The sequence below is a fragment of the Ciconia boyciana genome, chromosome 4 (genome assembly GCF_034638445.1).
Source record: "Ciconia boyciana chromosome 4, ASM3463844v1, whole genome shotgun sequence".
Lineage (NCBI taxonomy): Eukaryota > Metazoa > Chordata > Aves > Ciconiiformes > Ciconiidae > Ciconia > Ciconia boyciana.
In genome coordinates this window covers 9,007,513-9,033,908 of record NC_132937.1, presented here as the reverse complement: position 1 = coordinate 9,033,908, position 26,396 = coordinate 9,007,513, and the positions used below count along the sequence as shown (strand labels likewise).

The window sequence follows — 26,396 nt, the reverse complement described above, 5'->3', positions numbered from 1 at the left end:
AGAACAGTGAGGATTCGTTCATGTTCACAGCCAAAAGAGCAGCACAGAAGCAGGAACATTAGCCACAAGCTATTGTTTTCCTATACTGCAATTCTATTCCAGTGCAATTTTCATAGGCCATTATTCCCTTGCCCTCCTGTTTCTGCAATGTGGGTTTCTACAGAACATGTATGTTTGCTGTGCCTCCTCCTTCTATCTCCTCATTAGTCCTGGTCTTGTTACATGACAATATAAATACCAGCGCTCAGCTTTTAAATAGTTCTGTGCTTCAGTGGTTATGAAATCTGTACTTAGGGGGTTAGCATGTGCTCACATAACTTTCAATAACTGCACAATAAAACTTATTTTTAATACTTAAATACAATTGCAAACATTTCTAATTTGGATAACTGCAAAAATTAGGTAGCAAAGGAAGCACAGAAGAGAAATCATATGCTTTCTGATATCTATTGGTTGCAAAGCCTTGTGGAAGGAGAACATGATTCTGCAATATTCTGGTGTATGCACATGAATATATATGTGTATATATAGACACATACACAGACTACACATTTGCTGAGATGTAGAGAAGAATATGTAAATAGATAATAAGTTCTCTGAAGTAGGACAGAGAGGACTGTTCAAAATTTTTAAAATTTCTAACCACAACAGATTCTAGCCTTTAGCTTCAGCACATATTCTATAGAAACAGCAGCAACAATAAATTTCACTACTATTTTTTTTTACTCTTAATAAGTTTAAATATTTGTAAAGGAGATTCCTAGACTTTCAAAGGCAATGATTTCTTCAAAATAAACCATTTATTGTTTTTATCAACTTCCTAGAATTTTATTAAACAGTTTTACAGTGGGTAGACACAGGTAGGGTTGTCCCTCTCTCAAAATCTACTGCACTATTCAAAGCCTGTATCCAAATTTTGCTTACCTAATAACATGTCTGCTGATTATCATGTAATATAAATTTTTTTTTGACTGGAGTTCAAGTACAGAAAACTGAGGTTAAAAAGAAAGTTTGCCACCTCAGGAATTTAGAAAAAAGGGAATAAGCCAATGTTAGATTTACAATGCTAAGTGGTTATGATCTAAATAATCTTGGAAAAGAATTCTAATACAAATCAGTAGATTTCTTGTCCATTGCTCCCTATTTAGCAGTCTTCAAAGGGTCTCTCTATATGATAGTTGAGTCCTATATAAAAAGTACTACAATTTGGCTTGGCTATATTAGCTTGGTGAGTGTAATAATTTATTTTCTTTGAAGACTCTGGAGGGGAGTGTGCTCCTGTGGATAGACAGTTTTCTCTTCTTTCCTTCCCAAGTGTGGCCCCTTTCTGTCTTTTTCCCCCTCTCCCAGCTCTTCATTCCAGTCTGTGAGTCAGTCTTTTAGTATTAGCTGTGAAAGCATACCTTCATGTGATACTCTGATCCTTGAGCACGTCTCAGGCTCTCATCCAATGTTGTTATGACATACTGTGCAATACAACTGCTTAGTTTAATCAGTCCAATTTGCTATCCTGGTTAGCATTTCTCATCCCTATGCTACTTTCTCCATTGTGCTACCACACAGGAAACTGCATGGGAGAAGTGATCCAGCTGAAAAATACCTAATTCTGATGAGTTCTCCAAATCTGTCCATCTTCAACATCTCCAAACAGGGTGTTGGAACAGCAGAGGGGACCACACAGTGACCTGTGCAAGCCACAGACTGTGTAATCCACCCCATCTTTGCACCAGAAGAAATCAAATCAAACCATAACCTTGTCTAAGGGGTTACATCCAGCAAGACCTGCAGAATTAGAGTCAGATACTTAAAGACTTTCAGGTCTGGCCTACTGGTTATGGCCCTACTGGTCCATAACCTTCTTTTGTTTCCCTTACTGATGGCAAAGGAGAAGAGGAAGAGGGTTTCTGAGCTGAACAACTGAAAACCTGATAACCTTCTACGATGAAATGACTGGCTTGGTAGATGAGGGGAAAGCAGCGGATATTGCCTACCTAGACTTCAGTAAGGCTTTTGACTTTGTCTCCCGTAAGATCTTCATAGGGAAGCTGATGAAGTATGCGCTGGATGAGCAGACAGTGAGGGGGACTGAAAACTGGCTGAATGACTGGGATCAGAGGGTGGTGATCAGTGGCACGAAATCTAGTTGGAGGCCAGTAACTAGTGGGGTACCCTAGGGGTCAATACTGAGGCCAGTCCTGTTTAACATCTCCTTTAATGATCTGGATGATGGAGCAGAGTGTACCATCAGCAAGTTTGCTGATGACACAAAACTGGGAGGAGTGGCTGCCATCCAGAGGGACCTTGACAGGCTGGAGAAATGGGCTGACAGGAACCTCATGAAGTTCAACAAGAAGTGCCAAGTCCTGCACATGAGGAGGAACAAGCCCAGGCACCAATAAATGGTGCCTTTAGCCCCTTTCCATCATTTACCAGCAGTCCTGGCTAACCATGGAGGTCCCAGCTGACCGGAGATTAGCAAATGTGACACCCATCTACAAGAAGGGCTGGAAGGAGGACCCGGGGAACTACAGGCCTGTCAGCCTGACCTCGGTACCGGGGAAGCTGATGGAGCAGATCATCCTGAGTGCTATCACATGGCATGTAGAGAATAACCAAGGGATCAAGCCCAGCCAGCATGGGTTCAGGAAAGGCAGGTCCTGCTTGACCAACCTGATCTCCTTCTACAACAAGGTGACCCGCCTAGTGGATGAGGGAAAGGCTGTGGATGATGTCTATCTAGACTTCAGTAAAGCCTGGTTTCCCACAGAATTCTCCTGGAGAAACTGTCTGCTCATGGCTTGGACGGGTGTACTCTTTGCTGGGTAAAGAACTGGCTGGATGGCTGGGCCCAAAGAGTGGTGGTGAATGGAGTTTACTCCAGTTGGCGGCCGGTCACAAGCGGTGTTCCCCAGGGCTCTGTGTTGGGGCCACTCCTGTTTAATATGTTTATCAATGATCTGGACGAAGGGATCGAGTGCACCCTCAGTAAGTTTGCAGATGACACCAATTTGGGCAGGAGTGTTGATCTGCTTGAGAGGAGGAAGGCTCTACAGAGGGACCTGGACAGGCTGGATTGATGGGCCGAGGCCAACTGTATGAGGTTCAACAAGGCTAAGTGCAAGGTCCTGCACTTGGGCCACAGCAACCCCATGCAACACTACAGGCTTGGGTAAGAGTGACTGGAAAGCTGCCCAGCAGAAAAGGACCTGGGGGTGTTGGTCGACAGCTGGCTGAATATGAGCCAGCAGTGTGCCCGGGTGGCCAAGAAAGCCAATGGCATCCTGCCTTGTATCAAAAATAGCGTGGCCAGCAGGACTAGGGAAGTGATCGTGCCCCTGTACTCGGCACTAGTGAGGCTGCACCTCGAATACTGTGTTGTGTTTTGGGCCCCTCACTACAAGAGAGACATTGAGGTGCTGGAGTGTGTCCAGAGAAGGGCAACGAAGCTGGTGAAGGGTCTAGAGGAGAAGTCTTATGAGGAGCGGCTGAGGGAACTGGGGTTGTTTAGCCTGGAGAAAAGGAGGCTGAGGGGAGACCTTATTGCTCTCTACAACTACCTGAAAGGAGGTTGTAGCGAGGTGGGGGTCGGTCTCTTCTCCCAGGTAACAAGGGATAGGACGAGAGGAAATGCCCTCAAGTTGCACCAGGGGAGGTTTAGACTGGATATTAGGAAATGTTACTTCACTGAAAGGGTTATCAAGCATTGGAACAGGCTGCCCAGGGAAGTGGTTGAGTCACCATCCCTGGAAGTATTTAAAAGACGTTTGGATGAGGTGCTTAGTGACATGGTATAGTGGTGGTCTTGGAAGTGTTAGCTTTACGGTTGGACTCGATGATCTTAAAGGTCTTTTCCAACCTATACAATTCTGTGATTCTGTGAAATGCTGGGGGCACCCAGCTGGAAAGCAGCTTTGCAGAAAAGGAACTGGGGTTCCTGGTGAACACCAATTTGAACATGAGCCAGCAATGTGCCCTTGCAGCAAAGGCTAATGGTATCCTGGGCTGCATTAGTATGAATGTTGCCAGCTGGTGGAGGGAGGTGATCCTTCCCCTCTACTCAGCACTGGTGAGGCCACACTTGGATTCCTGTGTCCAGTTGTCAGCTCCCCAGTACAAGAGAGACATGGAGATACTGGAGAGAGTCCAGCAAAGGGCCATAAAAATGATTAAGGGACTGGAGGAAAGGCTGAGAAACCTGGGACTGTTTACCCTAAAGAAGAGAAGGCTCAGGCGGGGATCTCATCAATGTGTACAAATACCTGAAGGAAGGGTATAAAGAAGATGGGCCAGGCTCTTGTCGATGGTGCCCAGTGACAGGACGAGAGGCAATGGGAACAAGATGAAACACAGGAGTTTCTGTCTGAACATCAGGAAATCCTTTTTTACTGTGAGGGTGACCGAACACTGGAACAGGTTGCCCAGAGAGGTTGTAGAGTCTCCCTCCTTGGAGATATTCAAAAGACATGGTCCTGGGCAACAGGCGCTAGGTGACCTTGTTTGAGCTGGGGGGTTGGATCAGATGATCTCCAGAGGTCCCTTCCAACCTCAACCATTCTGTGTGAATTTTGTCTGTTTTTTTCTGGACAAGCATTTAACACAGGTGTATCTCCACTTGAGTGATGATAACAGAAGGGCCCATAGAGCCTTCTCACCTGCAGGATGTCATCTAGGGCACCTGTCACACTTGTAACTTGAAATGACAAGAATATTTTCTATTCAACTGCCAGTTCTCTTCTGTATAGTACTATCAAACTAAACTTACATGACTCATAAATAAGTATGGTCTGATCCTGCAGGCTGTTCACTGTGAACACATCCTTTCCTCTCAAACAGGAAAAACTGTAACTTTTTCCTTTTATCTCTCTCTAGTTTTGAAAATGAGAGATTTAATCTTTTTTGTAGCTTTTGAATCTGCTTTTCACTCTCTGGTGAGACAAAAAAGATGTTACTGTATGAATTTGTTTTTTTTCTCTGTTACGAAAGCCTCCACTCAGTTACCTTAGAATACCTAACTTTTCACCTCAGGAGAACTTTCTGAAAGTACAGCTTCCTTAGAAACAGCTGTGTGTTCCACATAATGTTTTCTGGGACAAGCACATTAAACTTCACATAAGTAACATAAAATTAAAATAAAGGAAAAAAAAAAAAAAATGGTATAATGAAAGGGTGGGAGGAGTGATACTGGTTTCTCTGATAGCCACAGAGAATTTATGAAACTTCTGTTCAGATATCCAGCCTTAAAAAAACAAACAACAAAACCCCAAACAAACAGAACCAAAACAAAAATAAAAAGAGTATGTGAGACACTGTGTAAAAATGAGAAATATATTTTTATGTAATTTTAGCTTTATACTTCAGTTCAAACCCTCACCCCAACTTATGAACAAGGACAGAATAAGGTCCATTGCTAATATGATGTTACTAAACTAGAATCAATAATTTCACATTAAAGGTACTGCCATCCTATCCACAATTAATGGAGGTATAAAATTAAATCCTAAGCAATCTAGAAAATCCCACAAGACTTCAGTGACTTTAAAAATTTGGAGTATTAAAAATTGCTATTTTTAATCATTTTTTCCTTTTCATATAATTTTTAAAAAGCCATGACCAGCAAGTAATTCAACTAGAAACTAACCATTTGGTGTACTAAGTACAATTTGTAAAGAAGAAAATGGGTGTAATGAAGAATGGGTGATAATCTTTGTCCTAAGAATCTCTAAGCAAAATATGGGCAAGGCTATTACATTTTGTCATTACCGCAGTGTAAATGGGGCATGAGCTCTGGTGGCAATATACTTACCATCATACTCTGGGAAATAATCAACTAAATGGGAGTACATAATTTTCTCCTCTAAGAGATCTTTTTTATTTAAGAACAGAATGACCGAAGAATTCTGGAACCATGGATATGTGATAATTGTCCTAAAGAGTGCTTTGCTTTCTTCCATTCGATTCTGGAATAAAAAAAGCGAGACGAATTTATGCGGTTGTGAAAATAAATTTTTAAATTTATTTTGAATCAATCCATGCAATTCCATTTTATTTGATAAACAGATCCATTTCATGTTTTCCACCATCTTATCAAAATGTAAGATTTAACTGATTCATTTACAATTCATAGGTAAGTGGTAAATTAAATATGCAGGCAGTTTCCTTTTGCAAACTCAGTGACACAAGCATAATTATTCTTTAAAACACAGGTCACGAACATGATAGCTGTAACAAGTATTGTTGTAAATACTGACTATGCACAGTTACAATCAGCCAACAAATTCGTGGGTACTGAAATGCATGTGGTTCAAGGCAGAGACAAGTGTATGACAAGACATTATAACCAAGTTTTACAAACCTTATTTATTTTATATGACTTTCCTAAACTTTAAATGCAAGTAATCCTTAATTTTTTGAATTAATTAAATGAATTAATTAAATGAATTAAAATTAAGTAATCCTTAATTTTTCCAGGTAAATTTGGAATTTACTCATTGATAACCTGAGAATATTTCCCGAAATCAAAGGCTTATGACATAAAATCTTACAAATGATAAATTTGTTTGTAACATCATTAGGTTAACCTTTACTTTAATTGCTCCTGAAAAGCATTTTGCATTATAGTGGAAATGTAAGTAAGTAAGTGAAGCATACAGTTCTGTTTGTAAGGGCCTTCTGACATTGGAAAATTCTGTTGTGTTTTGATACAATTCTGAAGAACTGTTAGGCTGACATGATGCAGTTAATACAGAGTCGGAACAAATTGAGTTCAGTACCAGGAATTAACTCTACTTCTTTCTTTATTTGGAAAACTCTAAGGCAGGCCTGATTACCTACCTATGGTGACAGAAACAACAGTTTCACCACCAAACAGGACTCCAGAGAACAAAATCAAGGAAGTGAATACTGCAGATTCTGCTGTTGTTGAGCCATAGAATCATAGACGCATAGAATCATTTAGGTTGGAAAAGATCCTTAAGATCAAGCCCAACCATTAACCTAGCACTGCCAAGTCCACCACTAAACCATGTCCCTATGCACCACATCTACACGTCTTTTAAATACATCCAAGGATGGTGACTCAACCACTTCCCTGGGAAGCCTGTTCCAATGCTTGATAACCCTTTCAGTGAAGTAACATTTCCTAATATCCAGTCTAAACCTCCCCTGGCACAACTTGAGGCCATTTCCTCACGTCCTATCACTTGTTACTTGGGAGAAGAGACCGACCCTCACCTCTCTACAACCTCCTTTCAGGTAGTTGTAGAGAGCAATAAGGTCTCCCCTCAGCCTCCTTTTCTCCAGGCTAAACAACCCCAGTTCCCTCAGCCGCTCCTCATAAGACTTCTGCTCTAGACCCTTCACCAGCTTCGTTGCCCTTCTCTGGACGCACTCCAGCACCTCAATGTCTCTCTTGTAGTGGGGGACCCAAAACGGAACACAGTATTCGAGGTGCGGCCTCACTAGTGCCGAGTACAGGGGCACAATCACTTCCCTAGTCCTGCTGGCCATAATATATTTGATACAAGCCAGGATGCTATTGGCCTTCGTGGCCACCTGGGCACACTGCTGTCTCATATTCAGCCAGCTGTCGACCAACACCCCCAGGTCCTTTTCTGCTGGGCAGCTTTCCAGCCACTCTTCCCCAAGCCTGTAGCATTGCATGGGGTTGTTGAGGCCCAAGTGCAGGACCTTGCACTTAGCCTTGTTGAACCTCATACAGTTGGCCTCAGCCCATCAATCCAGCCTGTCCAGGTCCCTCTGTAGAGCCTTCCTCCTCTCAAGCAGATCAACACTCCTGCCCAAATTGGTGTCATCTGCAAACTTACTGAGGGTGCACTCAATCCCTTCGTCCAGATCATTGATAAACATATTAAACAGGAGTGGCCCCAACACAGAGCCCTGGGGGACACCACTTGTGACTGGCCGCCAACTGGAGTAAACTCCATTCACCACCACTCTTTGGGCCCGGCCATCCAGCCAGTTCTTTACCCAGCGAAGAGTACACCCGTCCAAGCCATGAGCAGCCAGTTTCTCCAGGAGAATGCTGTGGGAAATGGTGTCAAAGGCACCATTTCCCACTTAAACTCCAGGTAAACAACATCCACAGCCTTTCCCTCATGCACTAAGCGGGTCACCTTGTCATGGAAGGAGATCAGGTTAGTCAAGCAGGACCTGCCTTTCATAAACCCATGCTGACTGGGCCTGATCACATGGTTGTCCCGTACGTGCTGTGTGATGGCACTTCAGGATGATCTGCTCCACAACCTTCCCCGGCACCGAGGTCAGACTGACAGGCCTGTAGTTCCCCGGATCCTCCTTCCGGCCCTTCTTGTAGATGGGCGTCACATTTGCTACCCTCCAGTCAACTGGGACCTCCCCGGTTAGCCATGACTGCTGATAAAGGATTGAAAGTGTCTTGGTGAGCACTTCTGCCAGCTCCCTCAGTACCCTTGGGTGGATCCCATCCGGCCTATGGGACTTGTGAGTGTCTAAGTGGTGTAGCAGGTCACTAACCATTTCCCCTTGGATTATGGGGGCTTTGTTCTGCTCCCCGTCCCTGTCCTCCATCTCATGGGGCTGGGTAACCGGAGAACAACGGGTCTTACTCTTAAAGACTGAGGCAAAGAAGGCATTAAGTACCTCAGCCTTTTCCTCATCCTTTGTCACTATGTTTCCCCCTGCATCCAATAAAGGATGGAGATTCTCCTTAGCCCTCCTTCTGTTGTTAATGTATGCAGCATTCTGTCAGAAATCTCAGTCAGTTTTGCTATAAATGTATTTTCACTTGTATTAATTTACATTTTAATGTTACCTGCATAAGAATGGAAAATAGGAACTCTAAAAAACCCCACCACCTAAAAAATTCAATTTTGTTGAAGTTGATAGTTTAGTTATCTTGTATCACCACAGAATCGTCAAGCAATTTCTAAACTTTACAGCACGTTGGAGTGGTGAGTGAAAGTAAATAGACAAATTTATACATGGAAAAACTAAGGCAGAGAAGTAAAGTCTTTGCTTTTTTGCAATCAGTTGCATTGATTTCAGTGGTGCAAGAATTTCATTCAAAAACTGAAATATTAACAGAGCTGAGCATAAAGCATAAGTCCTTAGGTTAATTGTTAAAGCACAATCGCAACCATTCCTTTTATAACTTTATGATATATAGACCTTATAACAATATCATAGTTAAAACTCGAGGGGAGATAGAGGAGGGGAAAAAATGAGGGAATACATGTCCTAAATTCACACAGGTTTTTTTTTACCATTTTTGTTTTCTGTGGGTTTTTTTTTTATTTACTGCCACAAACTACACTCACAGTATGGACAGTAGTACCTCTAACTATTAAGGTGTGAGAAAATAAAATACCTAACATGCTCTAAAGACAAGAGCATACCTGTATTTTCTCCTGATGTATATAGTCTTAGCAATAATAAATCCTGTAGGATGTAACTCTTCCATTCCATCCCTGTAATTGCTACCTTCAGGTGGGTGGTCTTTCCAAAACTGAGCCTCTCCTTAGGAAGTAAAAAAAAATGTTTACCAGTTACCTGAATTAAGGGAGATCTCACTGGCTTTTTCCCTTTCCCTGTTGTTATAAGGAAGGTAGACAGGATCTCATTAAACATATATTAAACTCTCAGCAGTTTTTAAAAACTGTCCCAAAAGCCATCACTGTAAACCTGAATTTAAAATGTATCATTATGAAAAACTATTAGCCTCTGGCTTCTGTTGAAAGGCCCACATGAATAAAACCTTTCGCTTTTTGTAGTTTCTGTTTAATAGAATCAGATATTTTAAAAGAAAGCAAAGGCATAACAAAAGAAGCAAAGACATGAAATGTTATAGCTTAAATACTAATAGAATACTAATAGAAAGTAATAGACTTTTTAGGAAAATATTACAATTTGAATTTCTGAGTTTAAGGACTGTTTTTGTTAAACTTGTCACTCATTTACGAGGAGCAAGTGCAATAAATTTATTTTTGGGTAGCTGATAAATATCTAACTTAAGCCTCAAGGATAAATATTAGGATAATTAATTTCTTACTGTTATTAATTCCTTATTATTATTCCTGGGCAACCTGCTCTAGCTGACCTTTCTTGAACAGGGAGGTTGGACTAGATGATCTCAAGAGGCCCCTTCCAACTTAAGCATTCTATGATTCTGTAATATGTAAACAATCTGGATTCAGCAAAGTACTTAAGCCTAATTCTAACTATAAATATGCATGTACTTCTGCAAAACAACTCCTTTGCTTATCATTAGGCATAAGTCAAGAGAAAAATTGTGCTGTAAGCTGCTCTGTTAGGAACTGAGTAGGAAAATATCATCATATGCTCTTCTATTGCTGAGTAGCTCTTCCCAAGAGGGAACCTTGTACATTCTTTGCACTAAGATACTGGGACACTTACATTTGGAGAAGAATTTTCCCTTTATTTCACCAGAAATTACTCATTATAAAATTAGGAATGGTAATTTACAGTTTATTTCCAGAATCAGACTTATACGATACTACTACTCCTACTGCATGTATACTCCTACAATACACATGCAGATTTTGACTACATGGGTGGCTTCAGAGTAAGGGTTAGGTCTATCAGTGGTAAAACGCTGCAGTTAGATGAGAGCAGTTACTTTTATAACCTAAGAGAACATAGAGAGCATGATTGTGTGTGTACAGCAGCAGGAATGCTGCTGCATTGCTGAGACCATTAGGCACCATAGAACAAGTAACAGCCACATATTTAATCCATTTAAATGTAAACAGCTGTAAGTACCACACTGTCACACATCTCCCACTGAAACACCACTGAAATGACAGCAGAGTATTATCCCAGAAGTGTTAGCTGAAAGTAACCTCTGGAGCCCATCTAGTCCAGCCTTTCACTCAAGTAGGGTTATTGGCAACACGAGACCAAGTCAGTCATGGCTTTGTCTAGGCAAGTCTTCCAAGGGAAAACTGTTTCCTACAAACATTAACTAAACTAGCTGTACAGCTAAAGAAATATGAACTAGTTCTGGAAATAGGGATGGGATAACAAGGAATATAGGGCAAGGCCTGCATTGGGGATCTGACCTTATATCAGATGCAATGTGAAGGAAGCCTTGCCAAACCAAGCAAGACAGTATGGCTCTTTGAAGAGAGGGCAGGAGCAGTGGGGGGCAGGCAGTATTTAATAGCTCGTTCAAGCACTAGCTCTGATTTTATGAGCCAGCTCTACCTCACCAAATTGCTTCCAGCAAAAGCCTATTTCAGTTGCAATGGAAAAGGCTGCAGACAGAAACTTGTGAATAACTAATGTACAGAAATGTGCAGCTGGAGTTGGCTCAAGGCTTCTCAGTGGCTGACAGCCTTTCACAGCAGTCATGCCAACCTTCACAGCAACCTCCCTTTGACAGCAGCACCTTGTTGTGGTCTCCCTAGCTCTCTAGGCACCTGGCATAAGGAAAACGAGCAGCAGAACCACTGTTTTTACCATCTCCCAAGATGTCTGTTGGTCTGGAAAAATCTGCAATTACTTCAATTACTTTTGCAATTACAGAAATAATATAATTGGCATAATTTATAATAGTTTGGCTCTAACAAGTCAAATTCTGAGAAATAGCTGAAAAGGGCTAAAAAAGCATTTAAAAGCTGTATCAACTGGTATCCAGTGAAGGGAAAAGCAGCATTTCTCACCTAACAAAAATAGTGCTCCAAGAGAAAAGACTGGGTACAATATTAATCTGGAACAATACAGAAGCAGTAGTGGATCATTTCACCCATAACTAAATGTCTTTATGATTGACTAGAGTGGCATCTAGTTGACCTGCTGTTACATATAAACCAAAAAATGTAGTTATTATTTTTTTCCTCAAAATTAATAATTTAAATAGGTTCTGTTAACAAAATTAGGATTTCACAGCTTCTGAGGGATTGAATTTCATTGAAATGATGAGAGATAAGGTGGCAAGGTAAACAAAGATGCATTTTTTAATGATGAACTTGTGCTGTGTATATATCTATGTGTGCTGGGTTAGCCTTGGCTAGCAGCCAAACTGCCACTCAGCTGCTCTCTCACTCCCCTGCTTCCAGCAGGATGGGGGGAAGAAAACAGAAAGAACTGGAACATGAAAGCTTGTGGATTGAGATAAAGACAGAGAGATCAGTTACCAGTTACCATCACAGGCAAAACAGACTCGACTTGGGGAAATTTAACTTAATTTATTGCCAATTAAATATTTAATTACTGATTCAGGTAGTGGGAAAGAAAAGACAAACATTAAAATAACAGCATTCCTCCCCACTTTCCCAGGCTCAACTTGACTCCTCTTCAGACTCTTCAACTCTGTGCCCCCCTCCCAAGCTGCACAATGGGGATGGGAGTGAGGGTTATGGTCAGTACATAGCATTTTCTCTCTGTTGCTCCTTCCTTCTCACACTTTTCCTTTGCTCCAGTGTAGGTTTTCCACGGGCTGCAGTTCCTTCAAGAATATCCATCTGCTCTGGGGTGGGTTCTCCAAAGGCTGCAGTCAATATCTGCTCTACCACTGAGCTCCTGCTCCTGCTCTGACCTTGGTGTTCCCTCTGCTGTTTCTCACTCTTTGTTCCCTCCTCCTTCCATCCAGCATTTTTTTTACCCTTTCTAACCTAACATATTTATGTTATCACAGAGGCACCACAAACTTTGCTGATTGGCTCAGCTTTGGCCTGCAGTGGGGCCATTGGAGAGAGAAATGGAACCAGCTGGTTTTGGCACAGGGTAGCCTCTGACCTCTTCCCACAGAGGGAGCCTTCCCCTCCCCACTACCAAAACTTTGTGACGTACACCCAGTACACTGTTTATGCTGGTAAGAGATGGTTATCTGAGTGAGAGGATTCAGTCAGAGATAACTGCAGATGAAGAGGGGGTACTGACACAAGAGAGCTTCAGCCCCCCCGCCCCTGAAGATCACAAAGCAGGGGTTAATATTTCTGAAGTTATTTAGCATCACAGTGATGCACTCCATTATTTGACCTGACAAAAGTTTGTGCATTTGAGTCTTTTTTTCTGTTGGAAAGTCTATATTAATTAGGAATATCTCCATTCTCCAAATAAGACTTACAGCAATTATTTAAGTAGCAACACTGTCTGGCTGCACAGAAAGACCCTGTAGCGTATTCCTTGGCTGGAAATATAATAAGGCTGCTACATGTAAGGTTGGGAAATAAGAGGAAATCAGCTAAGTGCCAAGTTCTCCACTATGTAAAAAAGTAAATACAGTTTCAAAACTGGAAACACTTTAATTTTTTGCCATCAGTATGAAATATAATCATGCAGCTATACCTAGCTATCTGAGAGAGAATTGTAATGGTTGTACAAACCATTGTATTGTGATGAATAACTCAAATGCGGTAAGAGACTACTTCAAACACATACAGAGCTCAGGAATGATTCCTTTATTCTCTTCAATTGTTTTAATCTTTCTGCAGACCAGCCTGATGAAAAGAACTGCTGGTAGAAGACTGGGAAGACATCTCTGTAGCTGAGAACTGTATTTTTAAATCACCTTAAAGAAGAACTCTAACCTCTCCAACAACTTAAAGTTGCAACATTCAAAATATATTGCAATTTTATGTATACATGAGGGACAGACAGATCAAATGACAGCTGAAATCCACTGAAATAAATTTGTTCAACAACCATTAAATCACAAAAATATTGTCCAAAAAATGTGATCCAAACAGTGGTCAAAGAACATGGCCCAAGCATTGCTGCCAAATTACTTTTTAAATAAAAAATGTCTGTTAAACTGTTTTTTGATTAAATATCATGAATGCTGGAATAAACAGTTTTTCATAAAAACCCACATATTTTTGAGAAAAACAGGTGAAAATCTTTTAAAATAAAATTGTCAATGAAAAAGGCCCTTTTCTGGTCAGTTTTGACACTGGTTACTGAAAAAAAAAGTGGCCATCTTCTTTGTCAGCAATCATGGCCAATAGTAACATTTACATCTGCAAATGGGTGTATGATAATTTAAACTCCCATTTCCGTTATGAACCACCCATTTTAACACAGAGAAACAAGCTCTAGCTCTTCATTATGCAAATTCTTCTTAGTACTGATACTTTATATTCAAAAGGTTTTTTATCTACAGAAAAAAAGAAAAAATATATATGCATGTGTGTGAACATGCATGAACAGATATAATACATACAGCAAATAATTTTGGCACAGAAGATAAATGTGTTATTTCCTCTAGTTTCCAAATAAACAATGAGTTCTGGAGATTTTATTTCCCACGGAAATAATATTTTAATTCTATCTGGGAGTTCATATTATTCCTCTGCTCCATGCCCAATTGTTCTGGACTGCTGAATGCTGATGAAAAAAACCAGGCAACTAAATGTTTTACATGTTTTTTTACACAATGCAGAAAAAAAAGTGCTGATCTCAACATTGTTTTCTTTCAGCCTTCATGGTAAGCCATGTAGGACTAGCCTGTGAATAAGGAACTCAAAGTGCTGGAAGAAAAGTGGAAACTTGCCTAGATGTGAACAGAAAGATAGTTCTGATGTAAAAATGAAATACATTCTTCAGATAATTGTCTCCGTGAAGAATGAAAGTATTCTGAACTCTGTGGCCTCATGTCATTTCATATTTTTTGCCTACATCAAAAGAAAGTGTGACTGGAACATTGTACCAATTTGTCAGAGCACACTGATGAACGCTACAGAAGTTCCATCTAGACTTTGGATACTCATCTATTTTAGAGATGTATTTTGTCCAGATTCAAAACATGAGCATATAGGCCTGCATCTACATACCTGTATACAAGCACAAATGAATACACACTAAAAACACCTATCCTGTATTCATGTATTTCATATAATTTTAATACAACAGACTTTAACTTGAATATTTTTTAACAATCCAAACAACTTTAATCTATTCTACCTAGGACAACTTAAGGATAACAAAGTTTCCTATATTCCTATTGTTTTAAAACACTAAAAATTTTTGTTGCAGCTAAACTGAATAATTTATTAAGATGCAATATGACTTTTAGAACCCAAACAAAAGCTTAAAAAAAGGAGCAACACTCTTTATTTGAAAAGAACCCTTTCCTTCTCTAATGAATTAGAACCAATAATGTAAACAACTCTCTTAAGAGGATTATAAATTACCTGTCTGAATAGGACATATAAATTAATTAGACCTTAAAAATAAAGATGATTAGTTCTATTTGTTTTGCTACTCAGTCAGTGATAACCCAGCAAGTAAACCTCCTATGAAATATAAGCTTTTAAAATTCTATTAATGTTAATATTTTAAGATGTCTGTTTCAACAAAGAGACATTTCAATGATTCTTTTATATGTGGTTTCATTTATCAACAAAAAGAAATTGCTTAACAAGTAAAATAATGGAGAAAATATTGTTTTCCTAAGGCATAAAGATAGATATATGATATATGTGTATATATATAGGATACATATTATGTATATATAGGGCACTAGTGAAATTCCTTACTCAAAAGTCAAAGTGGAAAGAATATTACAGTTCTAAATACTAGTGAAATTTATCTCCAATTCTGTTACAAACTCACATTTTACAATCATATTTTTATATATATATTTAACCAAAACATATTAACTCTGACCAAAATGATTTAAACTGGCATTTCTTCCCCAATTATTTTGGCCAATGGATGTTCTGCTTTACTTCTAAAAATCATCTTTTATCAATGAATATTTTATGCCATCCATTGCCTCTGTAGCTTTTCAGTCTCCAATGATATCTCAGAAAATACTTTTGATTTTTGATAGCTTAAAAAATTTCAAAATTTCATTTAGCCTATTATAAATTTAGCAGTGTTTAATCTATTAATTTAGCTGAACTGAAGAAATCATGTCCTAAGTGTCTTTTCTGTTTTCCTCTGGGAATACACACAGAAAAAAGAACCTTCTATATAAAAAGCCCACACTTTTATAGACCAACATAGACCTACAGAAGTTATATGAAATCATGTAACTCTGAGACTTTTAGCATGTTAACATGGAATAGACATTTGTCCAAGCATCAATAAATACCATTCTTTGTTTTGCCATTCCTATTAGTACTAACTACTTAACAAGCTTTGCAAAGGTCATGAAAATCTCTTTTCTATGAACCCAGATTTTAAAACTATACTCTACTGTCTCTAGTCCACTAGATTACTAGTTGTCCTGGAAAACTGGAACTCATTTCTGTATTTATTGCCCTGAGACCATGAGATTTTATGTATTTAGAAGAGCTACCTGTGATCCATGTTTGAATGCAGCTTATCCTGGAATATGGAATAATAATATACGTTATGTAGGAAAAATCCTTTATTTAAGGAAAGAAGTTGATTTAAATAAATTTATTTAAAAATAAGTTTAACTTATTTAAAATTTAACTTATTTAAAAATAAATTCGAAACTCTGCTTTTTGATAAAACTGCAAGTTTCTCCAGACCACTGGTATAACTCAGGGAAAATTTGACCTATAGGACATCATAAATTTATCAGAGAACTGATCCCTTCATTTTTCCTCTCACTATTAATTCTGTCAGACTTTTCTGGAAAAGTGAAAAGGTCAAACGCATCTGATAATTTAACTTATGTTTCCCTTCATCACATCGTATCAGATTGAGGGAAGATTTACTTAATTTACAGTACTAATAATGTAATGAATATATTATGTCATCTGGATCAAATTTTGTCCTCATTTCCACCAATGAATCTAGATAAGACTTACTGTATTATTAAGGGCAGAATTTGGAACACCTAAGTATCTGCCCTTTTATACTCATTTAAGAAGAGAGAGGCATTTCAAATCTGTATACCATCTGAAATTTTTGAAAGAGATGTTTAAATATACTATCCTTAGCAATTTTTCACATTTTGTATTTACGCACCAAAATCAGATGCTTAGTTATGTACAAACTAGACACATACTTAAGAGAGGAGAGATGACATTGTTTCTGAGCATTGGTTGTTAGAGGAGTCATAGTTATAATACAACTTGGGTAGCTATGCATGCTTTTCTTCTGGTTTGAAACCTCCAATTCTTTAATTGCAATCTTTGCCACTGAATTGCAATTTCATGGATATATCATTTAAGCATCATCCTACACAGGGCTCTGAAAGACAGGCAGTCTGAACACTTGTCTCATTTCTGTGCATAATGTCCCCTTACAGAGTAGTTGAAGATTTAACTCCTCTAAGGATATGAAGTCAGAAATTGGTGTCTAACTCAATCCCACACATACCCAGTAAGTAAAAGCCCTTGAGATACACTAGTGAAACTTCTCAACTTACTATATATAGCCTCATCTGATTTATAAACCAAATGTATTTCTCTTGAATAAGCTAAACAAGGAAAGAAACAGATTTACAGCAGAAAGTCTATCATGCACTACATTTTGAAAATACAAACCTGAGTCTTAAGAACTCTAAAACAGTTTCAGAACGATGAAGGGTCATATAAACAAACACAGATGCACTGAATGGCAAATAATAATTTATATTTATACATGAAAATGAGATTAATGAAACAATGTATTAACTGAAAAGAAACGCACAGATAATTTAAAAAGTATAGTTTTCTTTGTTAAAGCATACTACAAGGAAAAAGACTTCAGGCAATATCATGCAGTGGACTAATTAGAAAGAGAAAGTAGGCCATCTTACAAAAATCATACTGTTTAATCAGGCCATGAAAGCAATGCAAGAGGAGCAGCAGAACACTGCAAGTTGTTGAGTCGGGTCTCTTACACAGATGACAGGCACAAGTATCAAAGAAGGGTTAGATTCTATCATAGTATCACACTGATGCCATCCATAACAAAAAAGTAGGGCATTTATACACACTGTCTCACTTTGGTGCTGAAATTTTAATATTGTTTCACAGTTCAAAGGTTATTTGAATTTTGCAGAGCGTGAAAAAGTATCCATTGACTGATTACCAAAGTACCCAAGTTCAATTATTGTCTTCCTTAATGAACCTGTCACATCACAGTGAGGAATAAGAATATTTTTTGTAAATTTCTTAATTTAAGGTGAGAACTAACAAATGTAAAACCTTTTCATATTTCTGTCACACCCACATTCTGACAAAAATACACTTTGCTTTATGTGGAATAAATAAACACATTCTTGCTTTCTGGGACTGTAAGAAAAAGGAAAAGGATGGGAATAAAGCAGTGTTCTGGTATGCTAAAAAAATCTATATAGAATCATAGAATCATAGAATGGTTTGGATTGGAAGGGACCTTTACAGGTCATCTAGTCCAATCCCCCTGCAATGAGCAGGGACATCTTCAACTAGATCAGGTTGCTCAAAAATCCAACCTGACCTTGAATGTTTCCAGGGATGGGGCCTCCACTACCTCTCTGGGCAACCTGTTCCAGTGCCTCACCACCCTCATTGTAAAAAATGTCTTTCTTAAAGCCAGTCTAAATCTGCCCTCCCTTAGTTTAAAACCATTGCTCCTTGTCCTGTCACAACAGGCCTTGCTAAAAAGTCTGTCCCCATCTTTCCTATAGGCCCCCTTTAAGTACTGGAAGGCTGCTATAAGGTCTCCCCACAGCCTTCTCTTCTCCAGGCTGAACAGCCCCAACTCTCTCAGCCTTTCTTCACAGGAGAGGTGCTCCAGCCCTGGGATCCTTTTCGTGGCCCTCCTCTGGACTCGCTCCAACAGCTCCGTGTCCTTCTTGTGCTGAGGGCTCCAGAGCTGGAGGCAGTACTCCAGGTGAGGTCTCACCAGAGGGGAGTAGAGGGGTAGAATCACCTCCCTCGACCTGCTGGCCACGCTTCTTTTGATGCAGCCCAGGATATGGTTGGCTTTCTGGGCTGCAAGCGCACATTGTCGGCTCATGTCCAGCTTTTTGTCCATCAGTATCCCCAAGTCCTTCTCTGCAGGGCTGCTCTCAATCCCTTCATCCCCCAGCCTGTATTGATACTGGGGTTTTCCCCCACCAGGTGCAGGACTTTGCACTTGGCCTTGTTGAACCTCATGAAGTTCACATGGGCCCACTTCTTGAGCTTGTCCAGGTCCCTCTGAATGGCATCCTGTCCCTCAGGCATGTCAACCGCACCACTCGGTGTTGTCTGCAAACTTGCTGAGGGTGCACCTGACCCCACTGTCTATGTCACTGATGAAGATATTAAACAGCACTGGTCCCAGTACAGACCCCTGAGGGACACCACTCGTCACTGATCTCCATCTGGACATTGAGCCGTTGACCACTACCCTCTGGATGCGACCATCCAGCCAATTCCTTATCCACTGAACAGTCCACCCATCAAATCTGTATCTCTCCAATTTAGAGAGAAGGATGTTGTGGGGGACTGTGTCAAAGGCTTTACAGAAGTCCAGATAGATGACATCCATTGCTTTTCCCTTGTCCACTGATGTAGCCACTCCATCATAGAAGGCCACTAGGTTGGTCAGGCAAGACTTGCCCTTGGTGAAGCCACGTTGGCTGTCTTGAATCACCTCCCTGTCCTTGATGTGCCTTAACATAGCTTCTAGGAGGATCTGTTCCATGATCCTCCCAGGCACAGAGGTGAGGCTGACAGGTCGGTAGTTCCCAGGGTCCTCCTTTCTACCCTTTTAAAAAATGGGTGCAATTTTTTATTTTATAAATTTTTGCTTTTTTATTCTTTATAGAAGCTTGTGTCGAGGGATGATTCTCAACAGATCGCAGCGAGGGAGCAGCTCTGCTACGTACGAAACCTTGACCCAGAATCAGGTCATCTACGAATGATTTAGCGCCAGGTGCCCCACAATCATGTGGTACGCAACGGGGGAGAGGCAGCACTGCATCTGTCCACCCTTCCAGTCCTGACCATGAGTGGTGCTTCGCACCGGGCCTGCCTTGTGTGGAGCAGGCAGCCAGCTGTCGCGAGTCCACCGAGGCACCGGTGACGCTGCAGTATTGCTACGTCTAGGTGGGATTCTGACTTAGAGGTTTTCAGTCATAAGCCCACAGATGGTAGCCTTGCGCCAGTGGCTCCTCAGCCAAACGCGTGCATGAGGGGTCTGAATGTGCAGTTCCTCTCGTATGAACAGGATTACTATTGCAACAACACATCATCAGTAGGGTAAAACTAACCTGTCTCACAATGGTCTAATAGACAGGATACAGCTTACTGAAAGCCAAAACTAAGCTGCCTAGATGGGTGCTTAGCTCCGAGACAGGCTGGATCCACCCAAGAGCTAGAGGAACACAGGCCTAAGGCTGCTGGAATGTGCCACAAGTTTCTGTATGTATGACTTGAAAAAATGCTTTGAATTACAGTTATGAACATATTTCAAACTGAAAACTAAAAAGTTTCAAAAGTTTTTCACTGATGTTAATAAGGAACATAAATAGTTTAGCAGTGAGGTGGAAGAACCATCTTCAAGACAAAGAGGAGTTTTAGAACTTTTACCTCCACGTTTACCCCCAAAATGTTTTGTTTTGAAAGTGAAAACTTGAAAAATCAAGACAGCTTTATGAGTAAGTTATTTTTCATAAGAGTTGAAAAAAAGTCATGGAATAATATCACTTCAGTCATTTCAAAGTGGTAGGAGAGCCCAAGACAGAAGGGAAATGTTCAGTCCATATGTTCCATTCAGTTTGTAACGTGAACACTTTTAGCTGATAACAACAAAGGACAAGATTGTATATATGAAAGCCCAGGAAGATATTCTTCCATCTTCTAAAGAAGATGCCCAAGTTATAAATAATTTAACACACTAACATCCACACAAAAATGGTGAAAGTGAGGTTTCTCTTTAATCTCCTTCTCCTAAAAAACCTATTTCAATGTATTTTTATTTACATTTACCAGAAACCAGAATGTTCACAAAGACTAGGAGCCTATTTATAGCACACATTACAGTCTTAAATTCATCTCTCTCTACCCTATTAAGCAGGATGCATTTTATGCTGCAAGCTATTTGCACTACTATTTTTCCTTGTGTCATTCATGTTCTGCTCTATGTTCCATACTTGGGCTCTAGTTAAAAACACAGTACTGGTAGTGTGATTCTGTTAGATCAATACACTGAGAAAAATAATTAACATCACATCTGACACCCTACCTTCTGACACCCTGCCCCTTGACCGACATTGGCAGCGTAGGCAGGGTGCCACCCACATTATTCATGTAAGGTATGATTCTCTCAAATCACACTACCAATGGTGGAGCCAAGGGGCAGTGCAACTCTTACCTGCATTCAAAAGGCATTTGCATGATTGGCTGTTGCTGACAGATGACCCGGACACCAAATGTCATTGCCAGGGCCATGGCATCACTTATGATACTGTGTTTGCTGTCGGTGATTGGGTGAGTCACCGTATGGGCGCATTGTTGCTCATCTTTCTGACTGCCTCAATAAAGTTTTGTTTTATAACATGTTGTCAGACTCCATTACTGTTCAGACCACATTATTGGCATAATGGACAGGATGGAGTCTTTCTGACAACTACTGGACACTTCAGGAAAGAGGCAAGTTTGGAGCTCCCCCCAATGGGAGGAGGATTAGATCCAAGATAATTGGACGGATCCCCAGGCTATTGGGGACAAATTTGAGCAGTGTCGTAAGGCCAGATGTTGCAAACAGGGAAAAGGCAAAGGTTGCTTAATAGGCCTCGTAACTTGTGCCCTTGACGCTGCCCAGGCTGAAATTACCAGGCTGCGCAGCACCCTCAAACGGAGGGGATAAGCTAAGCAAGGGACCGAGAGGGACGAGCATAAGCTAGCCCCCTTGGCCCAGTGGGACCTCGAGGCCCAGAGCAATCGTCCCAGTACAACGGCCGAAGTTAGGGCCACTATCTACCAGGACGATGATAAGGATGATAATTGGGACAGGGACAAAAATGGCCCTGGACCAGACCCTGACCCCCTTCCTGACCCTACAGGGGAAGACACCCCTGCCCTTCCTCCACCTGCCTTGAGCACTCGCAGGGTGCAAGCCTATACCAGGGAACAGTTCTGCTCCCTGGGTGACCAGTTTCATAAAAAGCCAGGAGAAGGCTGGGTGGAGTGGTTTGGGAGGCTCTGGCACACTGAGGCAGCTCTAACTTACCTCAGTGATGGGGACCGTGGGACACAGGGGCTCTGCTTACCCTGGCTGCAGGGGTGGGTGCTGTGGCAATGGCTCCTGTGCCCCACGGTCAGATGCAGAGGAATCCTCACCTGGGCAGAGGATGGGGCACCTCCGCTGGCCAGACAGAGAGGGGCTGCCTCTGGCGGTTCCTGCTGGAAAGGGGGTTTATCCACCCCCCAACAAATTGATAAATTGCCAAACAATATCTTTGTACAGCTTCCGAATGGCCATCAGCAGGTGGGCCCTGCCCCCCTCTGCTTCCCTGTGAGCCTTGCAGTGCCTCACCTTCAGCCCCTCCTTCCTCTCTCTAAGGTGCTGCCTGAGAACTGGAGGGTGGGGTCCACCACCAGATGGAGATCCCCTCCTAGTTCTGTTTCCTGGCAGACCTTTTTGCGTACCCTATGTCCTAGCCCCGATTAGAAGTTGTCATGAATGACCAGCACTCAGTCACCTTTGTTGTGGACACCAGGGCCCAAATCTCGTCGTTGGATCCACAGACTGCCCCTTTGGGCTGTCCTAGAAGTGATTTTGTATTTCAGGAAGTGATAATATCCACGATGAGCCCAGAGCCACTGACTCAGCCCAACTATTGGACCACCCTGGATGAACGGACTGATCTGTGTACTGGTTTTGGCTGGGCTAGAGTTAATTTTCTTCATAGCAGCTCATATGGTGCTGTTTTGGATTTGTGACCAAAACAGTGTTGATAACATAGGGATGTTTTAGTTATTGCTGAACAGTGCTTGTACAGCATCAAGGCCTATTCTGCTTCTCACACTGTCCCGCCAGTGAGCAGGCTGAGGTGCACAAGAAGCTGGGGGAAGGAGGAGGGGAGGGGGATGTTCAGCATTATAACATTTGTCTTCCCAAGTAACTGTTAACACGTGATGAAGCCCTGCTTTCCTGGAAATGGCTAAACATCTGCCCATCAATGAGAAGCAGTGAATGAATTCCTTATTTTGCTTTGCTTGCATGCACAACTTTTGCTTTACCTATTAAACTGTCTTTATCTCAACCACAACAATCTGGAAAAATCCTCCTGCTATATTGCTGTTTATTGTAGTTGTTTTACCTGTACTACTGTCGGTTATTCCGAGCAAGCCCCTCTTTGAATATGCTGTGGATACTGTTCTTAGGGACAGTCCACCAGGGCCTTGCTGGGTGGGATCCTAACTTGTTAATTCTCACATCTCAGGCGCTGGCGAATGTCAGAAAGGGAACTAATTGTTGGATTTGTACACAGCATCCTGCATCTGGGCACCAAGGAGTTCCCGTGGTGGGAACGCTGGTATTGGTGGAATTGTGGGGCCACGCACCTAAAATTTTTGTCAGATATTACTCTATTCGGGCTAATCTCTCAACCACCGACTACCCACTGCCGCCTTGGTAAAGAACGGATCAGAATTCTACGTCCTCCAGAACTTTACGGGCTATAATCCATCCCGTGATCAACTACAGACCATGCGGCGGGGTCCATCCTACACCACGCAAACCTACCATGCCGATATTGACAATTGCCAGAAAGACACCACTCACTGCCGTGCTCTTAGCACTATACTGGCTATGCAGCAGCTGTGCCATGAAAACTCTCCCATGGAGCGAGAGGGGGCCTGCACACCCGGACTTATAGTGCCTGGGATGCATGTTGAAGAAAACCTCTACGAGACCCATGTCCGCAATTACCCTGATGCCCTGCGACATCGGCGTGGTATTAACCCTTTGGTAGAATGAGGATCCAGATTTCACCACTTTGCCTGGACCCTCCTTCCTTGGCTAGGGGTCTCTGAGCTGGAGAAAGCAATCATCAATCTCTCTGCTACCCTGGAAAATATAGAAAACGTAACAACAATGCCATCCAAGCACTGCAGCAAGAAGTTGCTCAAGTATCACAGACTACCGTTCAAAACCATCTAGCTTTAGAGTATTTGCTGGCCACGCAAGGTGGCATTTGCGCGTTAGTAAATACTACCTGCTGTGTCTACGTCAACCAAGATCTACACATTGAGACCAACCCCAAGAAAATCCAGGAACAACTAAAGGCAACTGAAAATATTGATTGAGGAATTGGCGAATTGTGGTCATGGTTCCTCTTGGTTCCCAGATCTCAGGGTAGTTGTCAAAAGATTTTGGCTGTACTTTTTGTAATTATCTTGTTTATTGCCATTGTTTATGTTTTGTTTCATATCAGTGGATGGGGTTGTAGATTGTGTTGTAAAGCATTTTCCCAGTCATGGTCAAGCCACTCCCTGACCCGGGTTGGGGCCGCTAGATATAAGCGGATGCTGGTTGTAATCTGTTTCGCAGCCTCTCTTGTAGCAATTGGGAAGATGCCATAGTAATCACCTCCCGGATGCCTGCGCAACTGATACTTGATAGAGGTGATTCTATGGTACCCATCTCATGATGCACCAGCTTTCGACCTCAGATGTTATCAGTGCCTAGTGTGGAGAGCATATAGCTTTGACTATGTAATTTATACCCTGCAGGTGTCAGAACACCAACCTCACCTAGCTAATTATATAGCTAACGAACTGCCAAATAATACCCTAGCCTATAACTCCATGTCAAGTGATGATTTGAGAGAATCAAGGGGTGGAAGCAACACCCTGCCTCCTGACACCCTGCCCCTTGACCAATATTGGCAGCTTAGACAGACTGCCAACACCCTGCCCCCTGACCTACATTGTTGCAACTTTTCTCCACATTCAAAAGGCATTTGCACGATTGGCTGTTTCTGCCAGATGAGCCAGACACCAAATGTCCCTGGCAGTCTACCAGAGCCATGGCATCACTTATGATCCTGTGTTCATTATCGATGATTGGGTGAGTCGCTATATGGGGGAATTGTTGCTCACCTTTCTTACTTCTTCAATAAAGCTTTGTTTTATAATGTGTTGTCAGACTCCATTACTGTTCGGATCACAACATCAAAGATATATGTCTTACAAAACAAAATAAAAACATTCTGATACCCACCAATTTAAAGAATACAAAAATAAACAGAATACAATAATAAATGACAAGATGTATTCACTACATAAGCAACTGAAAATTTCTTCTTTGTAGCAGCTGTACTTTTTAAGGAGATGGCTGATGATATAAATAATGTAATGAGATTTCTTTTTTTTATGGGAAAAGTATAAATTTAAAAGCTTTCAGAGCTCCCAGTCTTTCTTAAAAAAATTAATACTGAAGAAAGTTGCAAATACAATCATGACTGCCCAGGGACATCTGTTTTACCTTGCTATGTCAACCCTTCTCTTAAAGAATGAAATCAACATATATACGCAGTCACGAAGAACATGAAAATGCTTCCTTTTTTTAATCTAATTTTTGTAAATGAATGTTAAAAACTTGCACAGAACAGCGCTGGTGAGTAACTCATGTAAGTTTGACGAATAATGGGAATAGCCTTCAAGAAAGAAAAAAATCCAAATATTAAATTCCTGCCCTACTTTATAAAACTGTATACAAAACACTGTGTACTACTGCATTTTGCCTGCTTAGTTCATACATCACCACCCATGAGTTCCTTACTTCTGTTATTCTTTGAAATAGCAATACAGGTAGAAAATATAAGCCAATATAAATCCTATGCTTCAAGTCAACAGAATGAAGTTTACTACTTTAGGGTCTGCTCTAGTAAAGAACCTATTAATTTTGTTATAATTCCCACTGTCTATTTTTATGGCTGTGCTGCACAACACTAACTATGCATATAGCTACAATAAGAACATTTCGCTACAGTCAACTATTCCACTTTCAACACAAAATAGATAGGTTCCACTGACCCTCCATGGAGGAGATCAGTTTGTGTCATATTATTTGAGGATATGAGGATTATTTGAGGGTTATGGATGTGTTAAGAAACCATGGAAGAGCCTGAGAACAGTCATATAGGAATTAGGGCTGCTTCTCCAAAAAAGGTAGCAGGATCAATAGCCCAACTGAAGGGCATCTACACCAATGCACGCAGCATGGGCAACAAACAGGAGGAGCTGGAAGTCACTGTGCAGCTGGATAGCTATGACATAGTTGCCATCACGGAAACATGGTGGGATGACTCACACAACTGGAGTGCTGCAATGGATGGCTATAAACTCTTCAGAAGGGATAGGCAAGGAAGGAGAGGTGGTGGGGTAGCCCTGTATGTTAGGGAGTGTTTTGACTGTCTAGAGCTTGATGATCGTGATGAAAGGGTCGAGCGTTTATGGGTAAGAGTCAGGGGAAAGGCCAACAAGGCAGATATCACGGTGGGAGTCTGTTATAGACCACCCAACCAGGATGAAGAGGCAGATGAAATATTCTAT

General features: G+C 41.2%; 1 protein-coding gene across 4 annotated transcripts in view; it reads right to left on the bottom strand.

The window, feature by feature from the left end:
* LOC140650776 (guanine nucleotide-binding protein G(q) subunit alpha) overlaps positions 1 to 26,396 on the bottom strand; it is a 151,468-nt gene that overhangs the window by 6,466 nt on the left and 118,606 nt on the right. For 3 of the 4 annotated variants that reach the window (XM_072859516.1, XM_072859519.1, XM_072859518.1), the window contains one exon: positions 5,804 to 5,957. In XM_072859516.1, coding sequence (XP_072715617.1) covers positions 5,804 to 5,957 — 154 coding nt within the window. Of the gene's footprint in view, positions 1 to 5,803; positions 5,958 to 19,393; positions 19,600 to 26,396 lie in introns of those variants that run through there. The other variant, XM_072859517.1, reaches the window with a different exon arrangement.